The sequence below is a fragment of the Mustela nivalis genome (genome assembly GCF_964662115.1).
Source record: "Mustela nivalis genome assembly, chromosome: 2".
Classification (NCBI taxonomy): Eukaryota; Metazoa; Chordata; class Mammalia; order Carnivora; family Mustelidae; genus Mustela; species Mustela nivalis.
Genome location: NC_139021.1, coordinates 101,253,061 through 101,270,787, shown reverse-complemented (window position 1 = coordinate 101,270,787; position 17,727 = coordinate 101,253,061). Strand labels below are relative to the sequence as shown.

The 17,727-nt window shown below is 51.5% G+C and overlaps 1 protein-coding gene and 2 pseudogenes across 3 annotated transcripts; 1 reads left to right on the top strand and 2 right to left on the bottom strand.

The window, feature by feature from the left end:
• Positions 1 to 1,782: 1,782 nt before the first annotated feature.
• LOC309859317 (spermatogenesis-associated protein 31E1-like) lies at positions 1,783 to 5,510 on the bottom strand (annotated as a pseudogene). The gene is made up of 2 exons: positions 2,551 to 5,510; positions 1,783 to 1,815 (listed from the first exon to the last, which is right to left on the bottom strand). The product of its transcript is annotated as a spermatogenesis-associated protein 31E1-like (transcript).
• Positions 5,511 to 8,618, bottom strand: LOC309859316 (spermatogenesis-associated protein 31A6-like; the record flags this gene model as incomplete). The annotated part of the gene is made up of 5 exons (XM_082719974.1): positions 8,576 to 8,618; positions 8,136 to 8,193; positions 7,529 to 7,589; positions 5,573 to 7,279; positions 5,511 to 5,529 (listed from the first exon to the last, which is right to left on the bottom strand). Exons 4-5 carry the CDS (start codon positions 7,111 to 7,113, stop codon positions 5,511 to 5,513), a joined length of 1,560 nt encoding a protein of 519 aa, XP_082576100.1. The 5' UTR covers positions 7,114 to 7,279; positions 7,529 to 7,589; positions 8,136 to 8,193; positions 8,576 to 8,618.
• Positions 8,619 to 12,793: 4,175 nt separating this feature from the next.
• On the top strand, positions 12,794 to 15,845 carry LOC309854716 (splicing factor, proline- and glutamine-rich pseudogene; annotated as a pseudogene). Its single transcript has one exon. The product of its transcript is annotated as a splicing factor, proline- and glutamine-rich pseudogene (transcript).
• Positions 15,846 to 17,727: the final 1,882 nt, after the last annotated feature.

Here is a 17,727-nt window from a genome sequence, read left to right as displayed (position 1 = left end):
TGTCCTGCTCTTCATCAGTTACATGGATTGATTCATGGGAAGGTAGTTAGGGGAGTGGCTAGAGGAGGGGTTAGACAAGTGGTTGGAAGAGAGGTTAGGGGAGGGGTTAGAGGAGGGGGTTAGGGTTGTGAGCGAGGTGCTCTAAGCCAAGGTCCTGAGCCAGGGCTTCCTGAGGAGGAAACCCTCCACAAGCACAGAACATCACCATTATTACCATTTTGTGAATACTTTGGTAACGTATTTTCTCCTCTCTTGCGTACTTCAAAAGTTAGTTCAAGAATCTCAGGAGCACCAGCTGGCTCAGTCAGTTAAGGCACCAAGTCTCGGTTTGAACTCAGGTCAGGATCTCAGGTCCTGAGAACAGGTGGGCCCAGGCTCACCGCTCAGTGTGGAATTTGCTTGTCCTTCTCCCTCCCTCCTCTACTCCTCTCCCTCTGCCCCTCCCCTCCAAATAGATAGAGTCTAGAAAACAAAATTTTCAGTTAATGTAAATTTCATGAAATTTTGGAAACCGATATTCTTCCATTACATAAGTGGCCAAACACCATCGGAAATGGACTGCGAGGATGCGTAGCAAAGCTCCTCTGTCACGGGGAGAGGCATGGTCCGTAGTTGTGTGCACACAAGCTTCCGGGGGAGATCCCCATCATAGGAGTCGGCGTGCGGGATGCCTGCCCTCAGGGTGCCCTCCCCACTCCCCTGTTCACACCAGGGCATTCGTGGCCCCTGCCATGGTGTTTGTCACAGTCCAACAGCAACAGCTGCTGGGTATCTCTCAGTATGGGATGGGCTTGGTCTCTGGGTGTTTCTGAGAAGGCCTTGCAGTCTACAACGTGCATGATCATAAGTAATGGTATCATGATAAGCAGAAACTTAGCCCCTGCCCTTGTGAGTCTCTGGCAGAGATCTCTGTGTAGCGTCGTGCTGAGGTTTCTTTGTGGAGTCTCTGTGTGGGTGTCTGTCAGAGGTCTCTGTTAGAGCTCTCTGTGCACTGTCTCTGTGTGGGTCTCTGTCAGAGGTCTCTGTGTTGGGTCTCTGTGTGGGTCTCCCATCAGAGCGATGTGTGGGGGACCCTGGAGGACAATGTTGGGCTGGGCGCGGGACATGCAGGGGGTGCCCTCCTAGACTCCACCCTCCTTCTGGACACATCCCTTCCAGCTGGGGATGGGAGAAGCCCCATCTGAGGGCCTCCTGCCCCTCCAGGCTCTGGGATAACCAAGACCAGGAGCCAGGCCAGTCCCTTGGCCTCTGAGTCCCCACCAGTCCCCTGGGAGCCATTTTTGGGCCACACGTGTACGTAAAGGTCACAGATCACGAGTCCGTCTGGGCACCCCAGTCCTACAAGCTTATCAAATTGTGCAGAAATTCACTTCTCTGCCTGAAGGCTTTGCTGCCTCTGGGCACCTGGCCGTCTGTGTGGGAGCTCAGGTGGCTTCTGTACAACCCCCACCCCACTACACTCACCCCCTCACCCCTGGGATTGGCAGCTGGAGTGGGGCACAGACCCTGTGGGGACAGCCCCAGGGCCTCTAACTTCTCCCCTCTGGGCCCATAGGTGGCAGTGGGACACCAAGGATCTTCAGTCGTCACATCAGGCATGGGCACACTCTGTCACTTGGCCTCCTTCCTGGCGTCCCACCCTAAGTACAGGGGCCCCTGCCCACAGCCACACTCCCTCAATCCCCCAAGAGGGGAAGGGGGTGCTGGTGGGCAGGCCCCTTCAGTGCCCTGGGCCTGGGCAGGTGGGACCCTGGGGATCTCTGTGGCACGCCCCACACTCCCTCAGTACCGGGTTCGAGCTTGTCCCTTGTGGATCTGAGTGTGAGAAGAGGGGCTAAGGGAGCAAAGACGGGATTCCCTGGGGTGAGAAGGCTCCGGGGGTGGCCCTCCTCTATTCCCCACAGGAGACTGCGGGGAGTGGGACAGGATTTCTCACCTCTGCCCTCAAGGCCAATCTTGTGTCTCCCAACTGCGGGCCCCACTCTGACCTAGGATTCCGTCTTCCTAAAGCCTCCGCGGGATTTCTGCCTCGCAAACCCTCCCTAAAGCCACACAAGCTCCAGGTGGATGGAAAGCAGGAGAGGTCCTGGTCTGGGTCTTGTTCACCTTGTCATGGAAACTGAAGGAGAGGGAGGAAGGGGGCGGGGGTGGACCCCGAGATGAACCATCCTCCAAGGCCCCATTCATTCTGGAAACCAAAGCAGGTCCTCGGGGAGAGCAGACCCTGATCCTTCCCTCCCACCGCAGCAAGACACACACAGAGGCCAGCACCTCTCTTGAGGGGGGAAAAAACAAAAACAAAAACAAATCACATTTATTTTGGGGAAGCAAAGTAACTGTGGCATGAAGACGCCATTAGCCCATAGATGATGTACTAATGTGAGAACAAATAGTTTTTCTCTCCACTGTCTTCGTTTTTTCTTGGGGGAAAGTTGTTCTGCCAGGAAAGGCGTGAGAAGCACATAGTGGCTGGCCAGGTGAACTGTCTTTTTTAAGGAGGCAGCGCCTGGGGCAGTGGGCCTGTAGGGTGCGGCCTGAAGGGCCCCCTACCAGGGACCCGTTCTGGCAGGGTCTGCTCGGGCACTCTGGCACCCTGGTGGGGAAGTGCCACCCGATCCACTCGGACTTGTTGGCATAGTTGTGGCCCCTGGGGGTGCCCTGTGGACTGGCTGTCTCCCTCATGACTCTCCTCTGCTCTTGGTAGGAGAGAACCCTGTGATAGCAGACATTGGGGTCTGCTGAAGCCTGGAGATCCTTTTTGCACCAGTCGACCTTAGGGACCCTGAGTCCCTGGTTGGGCAACATTTTCTCCTCTAGGATTTGCTCCACAGCTCTCACGACCATCTGAGCCTCGGCAGAAGCCCTGTCCATGGCTGACCTGCCCATGACTTGTCCCCGGCCCTGACATGATGAATACTTTCCCTTTTGAAGGGAATCTTCCAGTCCTCTGCCTTTACTGGGAAAGAACCACTGGAGCAAGTGCGTCATCCTTCTCCTGAAATAGTTTTCCGGAGGTGCCTCTGCTTTCTTCAGCAAGATCTCACAGGCCTTGCTTCCCGAAGCCTCTCCTGACTCCTTGCTCTGGACTGGATGTCTCACCTCACTGATCTGGAGGAGCTTCATTTCTGACCACTCCTTGGCGGGCTCTCTCGAGGGGGACCTCGTGGAGCTCTCTATCTCCACGGGGGGGACACATGAACTGCTCAGGCTCTTACATTGGTGCTCCAGTCCCAGGGGTCCTGGCTGCCTGTGGGGGCTCTGACCACGGGATCTTGGGCCATGCAGCACCTCAGAAGTAGATGTGTCTTCACTGGACCTGCTCTGGAAGCTAGACAGAGATCCCTGAGAAGCCAAGATGTCAGTAGCGAGGAACATGTTGGACTGACAGTCTTGAAGGAGGACCCCAGTTTCACAGTCTTGTAGGCACACGGTGGGGGTGGCATCACGAAGCCGGTTCTCTGACTCCATCAACTTCTGGGGCTCTGATCCCCTGCGCCGTGCCTCAAGGCGTAGCTCTTCGAGGTCTCGGGTGACCAACTTTGTACGTTGCAAGGGACTGTCACTTTTCTCTGCAGACCCTGATCTTCTCAGCTTGCCACGGAGGCCTTGGTTGTTGGCCAGCACACGGGGTTCTAAGGTGACTCCCCAGGCAGGGGCCTCCTTGAAGTCCCCCACCTCCCCGGGCTCTTTGGCACTCAGATTCTGGTGCTCTAAGTTGAGCTCTAGCATGGTCATGTCCCGTGAGGCCCGGCCCCCATTCACCCTCCTTAGCTCCTTTGTGGCCATTGCTGGACTTGGACTTGACTCCAAGCTGCTGTTCCTAAGAGTCCTAGAGACAGTCTCACTGTGCCAGATTCTGCCCACAAAGCTGTATGTGAAGGTCCGAGAAGGTGACCTGGGCCCCTCTCCAGCTAGAGGGCCACCCCCAGGTGAGGTCCCTTCCAGAGCCTGCTGGATTTCCTCACACGTAGGCTGGGGAGCACCGAGGGGACCCCCCCAAGTGGGGTAAGACTCTTTCATCACCTCTCCTTGATAGGGCTGAGAAGGATTTCCCACGAACTTGGTGCCCAAGCCAGCCTTGGATATGCAGGTGGCTGAGAGGGAAGGGAAGGACTGGGAGAGGAGGAAGCCCTTCTTTAACTTGAAGAGGTTTATTGTCTTGAGAACCTTGAGGGGGAGGCCCCAACGGTGCTTCACCCTGAGCCTTTTGATATGTGCTTCTAGCATCCGCTGAGCATATGGACTGAGGATGGAAAAAGCGCTGGCTTTCCAGGTTTCCCGTGAGGGGTTGGCTTTCTGGGAAGGTCCGAGGAGTGGTGGGCAGCAAGCCTGGAAGGATGAAGGATGAACATCCAAAGGCATCTGACCCTCTCTGAACTGCCCCAACTTCCTTAAATGGGCTCTCAGGTCCTTCTCTAGGAGCTTCTCGTCTGTGCTGCTTGTGGAGGGCTTCATGTCTGTGTCTGACTCCTCACGATTTCTTCCTGGAGCCTTCTCTGGAGAGCTCGCTGAGCCCCTGTGTAGATCTTTCTGGATCCTCCCTGCACTGGACCTTGAATCCTTGCCCAGTCTTTTTCTTGGCACGGTCCTTCCTGGGTACCTGGACCCAGTCTTCTGTGTGGCCTGGCAGCTTCCATTTGTAGACTCAGACTTGGCCTTGGGACTGTGCCAGCTGTGTGCCTGGGGCACCTTCTGGAACTCTTGGTGAGGCTGTATCTCTAGGGATAGCTGGATCCTGCAGGACGGGCCCCTTCCTTGCTTCATGAGTCTCTTCCAAAGGTGCCAATCCGGTTGCTCCCAGAGCTCAGAGTCGATCAATTCTCCAGGAAGGACAGGGACTGACCCATGGCCCTCGGGGGCCTGGCCACCCTGCGGAAGGTCAGGAGGATCTTGGCTAAAGACTTGCGGAGATCTTTTCATCACAGGGGGTACCTTGCCCCTTTCTAGTTGCTTCTCCAGAAAGTGATATTCCAGGTTTTGAAAAGCAGTTGGCGTGTAAGACGGTGTCTTCTGGGCTACATGGCAAGACACCTGGCACCTCCCGATCACGGGTGGCAGAGACGAGAGTCCAACTGGGACAGAGGGTGCAAGGCCTGCCTGGGTCTGGGGCTCAGTTAGAGGCCTGAGATGGGACTGAGTCAGAGGGAGGGGCTTGGGCTGAGTCAGAGGGAGGGGCTTGGGTTGGGTCAGAGGGAGGGTCTTGGGTTGGGTCAGAGGGAGGGGCTTGGGCTGAGTCAGAGGGAGGAGCTCGGGCTGTGTCAGATGGAGGGGCTGTGGAAGGGGCTGAGTCAGAGGGAGGGGCTGGGGCAGGGGCTGAGTCAGAGGGAGGGGCTTGGGCTGAGTCAGAGGGAGGGGCTTGGGCTGAGTCAGAGGGAGGGGCTTGGGTTGGGTCAGAGGGAGGGGCTTAGGCTGAGTCAGAGGGAGGGACTGGGGCTGAGTCAGAAGGAGGGGCTGGGGCTGAGTCAGAGGGAGGGGCTTGGGCTGAGTCAGAGGGAGGGGCTTGGGTTGGGTCAGAGGGAGGGGCTGGGGCTGAGTTAGAGGGAGGGGCTTGGGCTGAATCAGAGGTAGCGGCTTGGGCTGAGTCAGAGGGAGGAGCTGGGGCTGAGTCAGTGGGAGGGGCTGTGGAAGGGGCTGAGTCAGAGGGAGGGGCTGGGGCAGGGGCTGAGTCAGAGGGAGGGGCTTGGGCTGAGTCAGAGGGAGGGGCTTGGGCTGAGTCAGAGGGAGGAGCTGGGGCTGAGTCAGTGGGAGGGGCTGTGGAAGGGGCTGAGTCAGAGGGAGGGGCTGGGGCAGGGGCTGAGTCAGAGGGAGGGGCTTGGGCTGAGTCAGAGGGAGGGGCTTGGGTTGGGTCAGAGGGAGGGTCTTAGGCTGAGTCAGAGGGAGGGGCTGGGGCTGAGTCAGAGGGAGGGGCTGGGGCAGGGGCCAGTCCAGAGGGAGGGGCTGGGGTTGAGTCAGAGGGAGGAGCTGGGGCTGAGTGAGAAGGATGGGCTGGGGAAGGGGCTGAGTCAGAGGGAGGGGCTGGGGCTGAGTCAGAGGGAGGGGCTGGGGCTGAGTCACAGGGTGGGTTTGGGGCTGAGATGGAGGAAGGGGCAGGGATTGGGACAATCTCAAGGTCAAGGGTTGGGGCCTGGCTGAAGGGTCATGTAAGTCATGTGTCAGGGAGAGGTGTGGAACCACGTTGCCCTGAATCTGCAGTGGCAAGGCATGAGAGAGCTCATTGAATATGACAGACGGGAACTCCAATGAGGGATCGGTCACCCTGACAGTGGCCACCAGGGACTCGCTGTGCAGAAAGGGGAGACCCCAGAAGAGCTGGAGGCATTTCTGCTCTAAATTGTCCCTTGGAATCTTGGGACGTGGGGGCTTCTCAGGACCAAGCAGCTGTTTTGCTTTGCCCCTCATGCTCCAGAAGGACGGGCGGCCCATGGTGTCCTGCCCGTCACCTGGGGACTTGAACATTCTCCCGAAAGAGGTCAGCTGGTATTTTGACCTTTCTTTCTTGTCCTTCTCCCTCCAAGACCTCAGTTCTTTTCTCTTGGCAGTGAGTATCTCCAGAAGCTTCTGGACGTCTGGGTTGATGGAAGGGGGGATCCTAGTCTCTTCCTGTCTGGGTGGGGGGTCTCCCCAGAACAAGGCTTCTGGTGGGCCATGGGACAGAGGCGCTTGACGGGACTCCAAGCATGTTGAGGTGGACAGGTTCCAGGCATTGGCAGCTGCCTGCCACCAGGACAGGGCCGAAATGGGGCAGTGTGAGCGGCCCAGGCCCGAGATGGCTGGGACAGGAGAAGCTGACCTGTCAGCTGACCAAGGCATGTGCGGAGCCGAGCTCTGTGGGATGGGGCACGGCAGGGGTGCCCTTGAGTCACACTGAGGGAGAGTCAAAGGAGAGTCTGGCCGCTCTGGGGCCAAGGAGGCTGTCAGAGGCCCAGGGCAGGCCTCTGAAGGAGGGAGACATGACGGGGAAGGGGGAAGAGCAAGTGGCTGGTTTGGAAAGCCATCCGGGGGGAGGAAAGGCTCTACTAGCCAGGAAGTAGTCAGGGAGGAGTGTGAAGCAACGGAAATTGAGGTCATTGGTCCTGCTGGCAGGGTGGAGGCCAGAGGCCGAGGAGACCCCATCAGTGGAGTTAGGGCAGGTGATGGGGCCACAGCGGGAGTAGCATCTTGCAGAGGCTCCCTGCATGGCTGACGGGCTCCAGCTGGCTCCCCTCGGCGCACCTGCCCAGGGGCTGCTTGATGTAAGAACTGGTGAAAGCCCCCCTGGTCAGAGAGCCTCTCCAGGTGGCTGTGGGAGACAGGAGGCATGAGCTGCCGCTGTAGCAGTTGGGTCCGGGAGCGGTCCCCACGGCCGTCCACGCCCCACACCCACATCACAATGCTCCTGCTGTCCCTCACCCTGAGTCTTTGGTCACAGTCTGTCCCCATGGCTCCTCCCAGCCCCCACAAACAGCCCCAGAGGCTGTTACCTGCAGCCCAGGGGTCACACCATAGACTCAGGAAGGCCAACCCAGGGGAGAAGGGGCAGATTCTTTACCTTTCCAGAAAGGAGAACAGGTCCTGAACCTCTTCTAGATTCTTCAGAAATTCTCTGAAACCTGGAAACAGGTGACCGGGTCACAGCAGAAGACAGGGTCCAGGGATCTTATGGGAGGCTGGGTACAATGTCCCATTAGGGGAGACCTTTGGGGGATTGAACTCGGGAGCCCCAAATAGCACTGTCCCAGGCCACATGCCCGCATGGTGACTACAGGATTCATGATGGGGATCGCTTAGTCTTTCCAAAGTGCTTCCCCATTCATGACCTTGCTGGGGGAGGAAGGACTACTGTAGCCTCCAGAGGAATCTAAGCAGAGTTGAACAGCTTGTCCACAGTGGGAGCGGGAGGTCCCGCCCCCAGTCCAGGCCCTGAAGCGCCTGGTTAGGGAATACCAGTTTCCAGCCCCTCAGGGCTTCACTCTGGTGCACAATCTGGGAAGCCTCCGGGTTCACTCTCCCTCCTCAGAGCTCCCGACCCCCACCCAGGGCTCTGTTTCCTGAGGGATGGTCTCAGGCCCTGGTGTCCTGGAGACAGTGGGACTGGGCCTTCAGAGCGGGGGACACAGTGTAACTGGGGCACACAGGGGTGAGTGGCGGACACTCACCTTTCACGGTCTGATGTTTTTTGCTTCTGTTGCTCCTTCTCCGTGGCTCCAATTGGTACTGAGATAAGAGAACACGGGGAGGCTGGGACCCCCACCCCAGCAGCAGATGACCCAGTGCTCAGGGGCCTGACCTCCGCTAGAGAGGCAGCTCTTAACCTCCAGTTCTTGGCCACCGGTCACTGTGTTTGGGACGCTGCCCTGAACCCCTCCACCACACCTGGACTCCGGCCCGAGATCTTCAGGGAGAAAACCTCATGTCCCTCTAACCCTTGCCTGGTCTGGCTTATCCTGGATGGATGGGGTGGTCTACTCTCTCCTGAGAATACCCATTCTATTCTTTCCCATTTCAGGGGTCTTTCCAGTGACTTGGAAAAGTGGAAAGAATAATAGAAAAGATGATCGAGTTACACTCTGTTGGGTCTGGGCCAAGGGTTCCTTACCTTCCCACTCTTCCTATGTTTCTTGCCTTGTGGTGAGGACGGATCAGGGTGGAAGTAGCAAAGTAAAAATACGAAGAGCCCCAGTCCACACACAAAGGCAAAGATGGCATTAACCGCCCAGAGAGTGGGACTGGGGCTCAGCCAACCATCAGTAAGGAATTCCTGAGGGAAGAGATAATTCTCCATCTCTTCCCTCTAGAAAGTACTAATGTCCAATCGCACTGCTGCCCTCAGGTAACTGAGCCCTGAGAGTTAGTGACCGATCGCACTGCTGCCCTCTGGCAACTGAGCTCTGGGTGTGTCCATGCAGACACAAGCCTCATGCCCACATCACAGAGCTGTGGTCTGGTCACAAAGGGCCCTTGAGGGCAGGTAAGGGACACAAGTAGCCGGACCACCTCCCCTCTACACCGCTAGCCCTGTAGTTCTGTCATCCCTCCACCCACCCAGGCCTGACACTGCTACCCGCTCACCGTGCTAGACAGACCTTTGTCAATTTGCCTTTCATCCTGCGCGAAGCTCAGAGAATACCTGTTCCCCTTGAGATCTCCAGTTGTGTTCCATCAGTTTCATAGCTTTTAAAAATCTGTTGAGATACCACCTTACACCAGTTAGAATGGCCAAAATTAGGAAGGCAGGAAGCAACGTGTGTTGTAGAGGATGTGGAGAAAGGGGAACCCTCTTCCACTGTTGGTGGGAATGCAAGTTGGTGCAGCCACTTTGGAGAACAGTGTGGAGATTGTTCAAGAAATTAAAAATAGAAATTCCCTCTGACCCTGCAATTGCACCACTGGGTATTGACCCCAAAGATACAAATGGAGTGAAAAGAAAGGCCATCTGTACCCCAATGTTTATAGCAGCAATGGCCACGGTCGCCAAACTATGGAAAGAACCAAAATGCCCTTCAATGGACGAATGAATAAGGAAATGCGGTCCATATACACTATGGAGTATGATGCCTCCATCAAAAAGGATGAATACCCAAATTTTGTAGCACCATAGACGGGACTGGAAGAGATTATGCTGAGTGAAATAAGTCAAGCAGAGAGAGTCAATTATGTGCTTTCATTTATTTGTGGAGCATAACAAATAACATGGAGGACATGGAGAGATGGAGAGGAGAAATGAGTTGAGGGACATTGGATGGGGAGGTGAACCAAAAAAATCTGGAGTTGTCCTTGGAATTTTGTTTAATTCCAGGAACGTTTGTCCTCTGTGTGCAGCTCCAGTCTCCCCACATAATATGTTCTTTCCTTGCATCACCCTAGTACAAAAGAAACTCAAACTTCTTTTGTGCTTCTTTAGCCATGTACATTTTGAAAACATCTTAAGATGTTTTATTTCAATTAATCTTCACGAACTTCAGCTAGAGGTACTTAGAAAATTAATGATTATTCAAAATTTACAAAGCCGAGGAAGTAGGTAAGGGCTTCCAAATGAGTTCACATTTCTCCCAGGCTTGCAGCGAACTGCTACCCAGCAGCCCAAGTTTCTCAACATTCACGGTGCTGTCTAGAAAGTAGATTCAGTTCTGAGAATGTCTTCGGTATGGAGTGTTCTACTGACACCACGGAAAGCTGCCTGTGTGATGATGTCATGCCTCTGCCCATGGGTTCTGACTGTGAGTTAGAGCCATCGCTTTTGAAAATGCTTCACCAGGACCTGGGCCAGGCTGAAGAGAGCAGGCCTTTTGAAAGAGTTATTCTACTGATAGAGCTAGAGAAAACCTGCCATTTTGTAGTAATAAAAAACAGGGACCAACCCAGTCCTGTTGAGTGGGAGGTATGTGTTCTGCAGTATCATGCTCAAGTTACAGTGAACTACCATGAAACATCGTAAGTGTACATTACTTAGACATGCTATTGAGGAAGAGATAAAAGCGACTTGCATACCTCCCAGAGTTACAATGAAACCTTCTTAATATTTATGTTAGTATCTAGAGAAGGAATTTAGCTTCCAATATAAATATTTTTGTAAATAAAGCCAGTTCAGTGAGACCTGAAGGATTTTTGTGGTCCCTTTCACTACACAGAGGAGGCTCCTGCCTCATATCCTCTCTAGCCTTTTAGCTTTCTAGGATTAGTGAAGTTGCAACTACTTTGCCTCCTACCTGAGTCTTCCATCGACAGAGTGAATAGCACACATTGGAGGATAGGATAATGTGTTTCAATCATCAGATTGGCTAAGCTAAAAATGATGCTGGGGAAGGAGCAGAATCACAGGTGCTCTCATATGTGCTGGTGAGGTGTGAGTGGTGGTCATCCACTCCAGAATATTCCAGGAGGAGCTATTGAATTTTAAAAAGGGGCTTACGTGCATGTTCTCAGAGCACTGAAAAGTATGGCGCACAAAAAAGGAAACCATCAACATGATGAAGACAACCTACCAAATTATCCCAGGATCAGAGAGGGATATGCACAAAAGTTTCAACAATTTGGGTTATTGTCATCTTTAATTGACAAGGAAGTGACAGTCCCTCCCCAGATATGATGTTGGGAGGGTTTTTTTTTTGTTTTTGTTTTTGTTTTAAGATTTTATTTATTCAATTGAGAGAGAGACAGACACACACTCAGAGAGACACAGAGAGTACAAACAAGGGGGCAGGCAGAGGGTGAGGGAGAAGCCGACTTCCCACTGAGCTGGGATGCCAACACAGGGCTGGGTCCCAGGATCTGAAGATCATACAGAGTCTGACACTTAATCATCTGAGCCCTGACCCCCCTTTAGGAAATTTTTATGAAATGGTACTAATTAGCTTCTTGGATCCTCAAAAGATCAAGCAAGTTGAAGTGAATCTGAAGCAGACTATACTAGGACATTGGATTGTGCTGAATGTCAAGTTGATAAGACCTGTTCTGTTACACAAAGGCACTCGTAGATTCTAATTCTGCCATTTACAAGAAAACAGATGATGCATGGCTCTTCCTTGACAGTGAGATAGTCATTGGTATTTGTAGGCGGCAGGAGCAGGAAGTCTACAGGGCTCCTCTCTCTGCCAATGTTTACACCCCATTACAGCAAGTTTCCTTTAAAATGCACTGGTCGGGGTACCAGGTGGTGGGTATTATAGAGGGCATGGATTGTATGGAGCAATGGGTGTGGTGAAAAAATAATGATACTGTTATGCTGAAAATAAATAAATGAAAAATAAACAATAATAATATATATATATAAAAGCACTTCCGTGGGCTGACTTGACTCGGACTAACTCCCTGGCCCCAGCGACCCCAACTACAGTCACTTGCCTGACTGGCTGGTCACCTGTGTTTCCACTTGCGCCACTGGTTACATGAAAGTATGGGAATGCTGTGTGGTCACGCTTTGTGGATCACAGTGGTGCTCGTCCTTCTCTGGAGAACACAGAATGCAGAGCGTGAGTTTCCCCAGGTCTGGTGTGGAAATGCATAAATCTGTGCTGTGGCTTCATTCCCTCTACCCCTTTTTAAAAATGGCCAATGTGAGCCAGAAAGGGACTGAAACTAGTTCCTAATACAGTTTCACTTAAAAAATTATTTTGAGCAAATGTGTGCTTTTCTCAAGCTCCTAGAGGTGCTTGCACCTTTATTCAACAGCATAAACCCATGGGTCACCCCCAGTTTTCCCATGATGTTAAGTGCTGACTGTCCCTTCAGGTGGTACATAACATCTGAAATGGAAAATAGTACTTAAACTCTTCAAAGATTATTGCTTTAATAAAAATGTGCGATTTACTTAACAATACTGAGCTCTGGCCCTCTCTCTAAACAGACCTGGGAAGATAAGCTGTAGTCCACGGCTTGGCCCCTGAGCCGTGTCCATAAGTATATAGCACCCCACAGATACCATTACAGTCACAGCCAAATTGACAAGAAATCCTGAAGCACCAGAAATTGCCTTAGCAATGCATTCTCTGATGCCGGGTTCATGGCTTCTGCCTGTTTCCATGTTCATGCTCTATGTAACAGCATTCATTCCATACCTGTGCCATAAATATTCATAAGAAGCCCAATGAGTGAGTAACAGAAGATGTCCTTGGAAATATTTTCCAAGGGCACATTTTTTAAAGGCAACAGATTTTTTCCCCCCCGGAGTTTGGCATGTTTTGGAGGATGGGTTTTCCTCCACTTTCTTCATTATCATTTTGAAATCTGAGATGCCATGATGACTCACTGGCCTTTCACTTTGTTTAGCCCTGCAGCCTTTCTTATCATTCTTAAAAAAAAAAAAAAAAAAAAAAAGGCCTGTGTCATCCGCCATCTTGTGCGAAGCAAGGTGGCCTCCACGTGCCCTTAGCATCTTCTCCGCTTCTGCCTCCACCGCCCCTTGATCACAGACATGTCTCGGGACCGGTTCCGGAGCCGTGGCGGTGGCGGTGGCGGTGGCGGCTTCCACCGGCCTGGAGGAGGCGGCGGCTGCAGCGGCTTCCAGGACTTCCGCTCCCCGCCGCCGGGCATGGGCCTCAATCAGAACCGCGGACCCATGGGGCCCGGCCCTGGCCTGGGTGGCCCCAAGCCCCCGATCCTGCCACCGCCTCCGCATCAGCAACAGCTGCCACCACAGCAGCCGCTGCCGCTTCAGCCGCTACCGCATCAGCCGCCGCATCAGCAGCCGCGGTTGCCACAGGACTCGTCCAAGCCCGTCATTCCTCAGTGACCCGGCCCGGCTCCCGGAGTGGGCAGCGCTCCGCTGGCCTCCGGCTCGGCACCGCCTCCCACTCCTCTGACCTCCTGGGCCCCTACGGGGCGGGCCCCACCCCGACCCCGCCGCCCGCTGTCACCTTGCCCCGCCCCCCCGGGGGCGCCCCCGCCCGCGCTGCTGAGCAGCAGGGTCCCCACCACCCCGCCTCAGACTGGGGGCCCGCCGCCTCCACCCACAGGGGGCCCAGGCCCGGGCCTAAGCAGGGCCCAGGACCCGGAGGCCCTGAGGGCGGCAAAATGCCAGGCGGGCCGAAGCCCGGCGGTGGCCCCGGGCCTAAGCACTCCTGGCGGCCACCCCAAGCCGCCGCACCGAGGCGGCGGGGAGCCCCGCGGAGGTAGGCAGCACCACCTGCCCTATCACCAGCAGCACCACCAGGGCCCCCCGCCTGGCGGGCCAGGCAGCCACAGCCCAGGAGAAGATCTCCAACTCAGAGGGATTTAAAGCCAACTTGTCTCTCTTGAGGAGGCCTGGAGAGAAAACTTACATACACTCAGCGTTGTCGGTTGTTTGTTGGGAATCTACCTGCTGATATCACAGAGGATGAGTTCAAAAGACTTTTCGCTAAATATGAAGAACCAGGAGACGTTTTTATCAATAAAGGCAAAGGATTTGGGTTTATTAAACTTGAATCTAGGGCATTGGCTGAAATTGCCAAAGCTGAACTTGATGATACACCCATGAGAGGTAGACAGCTTCGGGTTCGTTTTGCCACACACGCTGCCGCTCTCTCCGTTTGAAATCTTTCACCTTACGTTTCCAATGAACTGTTGGAAGAAGCCTTTAGCCAATTTGGTCCTATTGAAAGGGCTGTTGTAATTGTGGATGATCGTGGGAGATCTACGGGGAAAGGCATTGTTGAATTTGCTTCTAAACCAGCAGCAAGAAAAGCCTTTGAAAGATGCAGTGAAGGTGTTTTCTTACTGACAACAACTCCTCGTCCAGTCATTGTGGAACCACTTGAACAATTAGATGATGAAGATGGCCTTCCTGAACAACTTGCACAGAAGAATCCAATGTATCAAAAGGAGAGAGAAACACCTCCTCGTTTTGCCCAACATGGCACATTTGAGTATGAATATTCTCAGCGTTGGAAATCCCTGGATGAAATGGAAAAACAGCAAAGGGAACAAGTTGAAAAAAACATGAAAGATGCAAAAGACAAATTGGAAAGTGGAATGGAAGATGCCTATCATGAGCATCAGGCAAATCTTCTGCGTCAAGATCTGATGAGACGCCAGGAAGAATTAAGACGCATGGAAGAACTTCACAATCAAGAAATGCAGAAACGTAAAGAAATGCAACTAAGGCAAAAAGAAGAACGATGTAGAAGGGAAGAAGAGATGATGATTCGTCAGCGTGAAATGGAAGAACAAATGAGACGCCAAAGAGAGAAAAGTTATAGCCGGATGGGCTACATGGATCCAAGAGAAAGAGACATGAGAATAGGTGGTGGAAGAGCAATGAACATGGGAGATCCCTATGGTTCAGGAGGCCAGAAATTTCCACCTCTAGGTGGTGGAGGTGGCATAGGTTATGAAGCTAATCCTGGAGTCCCACCAGCAACCATGAGTGGTTCCATGATGGGAAGCGACATGCGTATTGAGCGCTTTGGGCAGGGAGGTGCGGGACCTGTGGGTGGACAGGGTCCTAGAGGAATGGGGCCTGGAACTCCAGCAGGATATGGTAGAGGGAGAGAAGAGTATGAAGGCCCAAACAAAAAGCCCCGATTTTAGATGTAATACCTAGGTTTTCATTCCAGTTTGTTTTTGTCTTTTCTTGTTTAGATACCAATCTTTTAAAATCTTGCATTTTAGTAAGAAAGCTACCTTTTTATGGATGTTAGCAGTTTATTGACCTAATATTTGTAAATGGTCTGTTTGGGCAGGTAAAATTATGTAATGCAGTGTTTCAAATGGGAATATTTTTTCTTTTTATTTACTTTTTTTTTAACTGTATAATGTCCCTCAAGTTATGGCAGTGTACCTTGTGCCACTGAATTTCCAAAGTGTACCAATTTTTTTTTTACTGTGCTTCAAATAAATCGAAAAAATAGTTATAATATTGATCTTCAACTTAGCCATTCATGCTTCTATGCACATTAGGCTAGGTATTCCACTTTGAAAGCATGAGCGTGTCTAGGCCTTCAAATGGCACCTGCTGTTTCTGGGAAATGTATCTGTAGGCTAAGTATTGCTTTCTACAAACAAGTATCCCCTTGTTTTAAAAAGAAGAAATGCATATTGAAGTAGTTTCATGATTTGATTTGTTTGGCATTATAGGAAGCAAGCTGGTGCTAAGTATTTTTAAATGGTTATGTAAGCAAGCTGAAATGTAAATCTTCCTTCGGGAATGTGTATTAAGATGATGGAATGGGTGAAAAACTATTGGTAGGGAGAGAAAGTGGGTATGACTAAATGGATCTTTATGGCCCTATGATCTATCCTTTCCTTGAAAGTTTCTGAAGAAAAAGTGGAAAGATCATTCTGTTGCATTTCTCCATTCTTGTTTTTAAAAGAACAAGTCCCAAGCTCTACATATGGCTTGTATTGAACTTTCACATTTGAATTAAAGATTGTTAAACATGAAAAAAGAAGATTTATATATTTATTTGGTAGAGAGTGATAGAAAGTACAACAGGGGGGAGGAGAAGAGAGAGAGAGAGAGAAAAAAAAATCTCCAGCCAACTCCCTACTAAGTGCTGGTTAGTCCAGCTGACCCTGAGATCCTGACCTGAGCTGAAATCAAGAGTCAGGCCCTTAAACCACTGAGCCATCCAAATTGAGTATCAGCCAGCCACGGGTGTCCACGTTTATTTCTCTGTTACGCATCTCCACCCTGCTCAATATGACCCACTTCTTAACGCTGATCAAGGAGCTGGTCAGATCTCCCAATCTGTCTGCGGAACAGCTGACCCCAGAGCCATGCGCCCTGGCCCAGTGTTAATTCCATGTGAGTTGCCTGGCTTCCGAGCTTCCTAACCAGGTTCTTCTCTGTGAGAGGATACTGCACTAGGTTGGGGGTGAGAGTCATTCTTAAGAATCACAATTGTGCCTGACACTGTTATTCTTTATGCTCAGGCTCAGGCTGAGTGTGTGACAGATGGTCTGTCAGCAATTCTCTGAAGGAAAGAAAACCACGCCTAGTTCTTCAGTGGGTAGCTCTCTGCCAGAGGATCAAACCCAGAATGGCCTGCTCAGAGTTTGGAGAAACCCAGCATCCTGGCTCCATTGCCTCCAGGAGAATCAAATCCCATGCTCATGTTTTGTTGATGTCTGGCTATATGTCCCTTCTTAGCTGCAGTTGTGTATGTTTCTTATTTGATTAATTTTATTCTTACGATCACTTTACCTACTACTTCATGCAGTTACTGGATTTTCATTTTGGTGTTTGGTTTTTTTCTGGGTTTTGGTAGATAGCCTAGTCCTTTTCTATACTTTCTTTGAAGGTGCTTGTTGAGAATTTACTAGAGACTTCAGGTAGAATTTTTATAATTAATAGCCAAGGCACATGCCAATAATTTCTGAGTAAATATGATGCCCATCTTCCATTCCTTATTCATCATTTTCTTATTTACAAATGTGAAGTATTTTCTGTAGTAGGGTTGTAGAATGTGTGTGTGTTTACTGAGAGAGAAAAAGATAAGGACAGAGACAGAGAAAGAGAGAGATTTATTTTAAAGAATTTGCTGACTGTGAAAGCTGGCATGTTTGAACTCTGCAGATTGGGCAGATTGGTGGCAGACCAAGCTGATGTGACAGTTTGAGTCTGATCCCTGCCTGGAGGCAGAACTCCTTCACACCTGGGGACCTCAATCTTTTCTTTTAAGACCTTCAACTGATTAGATGAGGCCCACACACGTTATAGAGCATAATCTGCTTTTCTCAAAATTTAAGTGAAAATCACATATTAAAAAATACTTCTGCAGTTACATCCAGACATGGATTTGATCAACTATCTGGATCCTCTGACCTACATAAGTTGTCACATAGAATTAACCATCACAAATGTGCATTGTACATTCTCTGATAAGGGACCAAGAGAAGGAAGAAAACAGATGGGTCAACACAAAAATACTCATAACAAAATAAGGAAGAAGTTCTCGTAAGAATTAGAGTCCTGGAATGCCCGGGTGGCTGAGTTGGTTAAGCTTCCGACTCTTGGTTTTGGCCCAGGTCATGATGTCAGTGTCGTGAGATTGAGCACCACATGGGGCTCTATGCTCAGCATGGAATCGCTGGAGATTCTCTCTCCCTCTGCCGCTGTCCCTCCCACCACTTGCACTCTGAACAAAGAAACAAATGAACAAAGTCTTATGAAAAAAAGAATTAGAGTCCTTATTTCTGTAACTGGTCACATGGTCATAGCTGGTATTCTATCTGCTACTTTGGCTGCTCGTTCTACATTACATTCACTGTGAACAAGCACCTCAGCTGGTCATGATTCTTTATCTGGTGGAGTGATCCAACATTTCATTC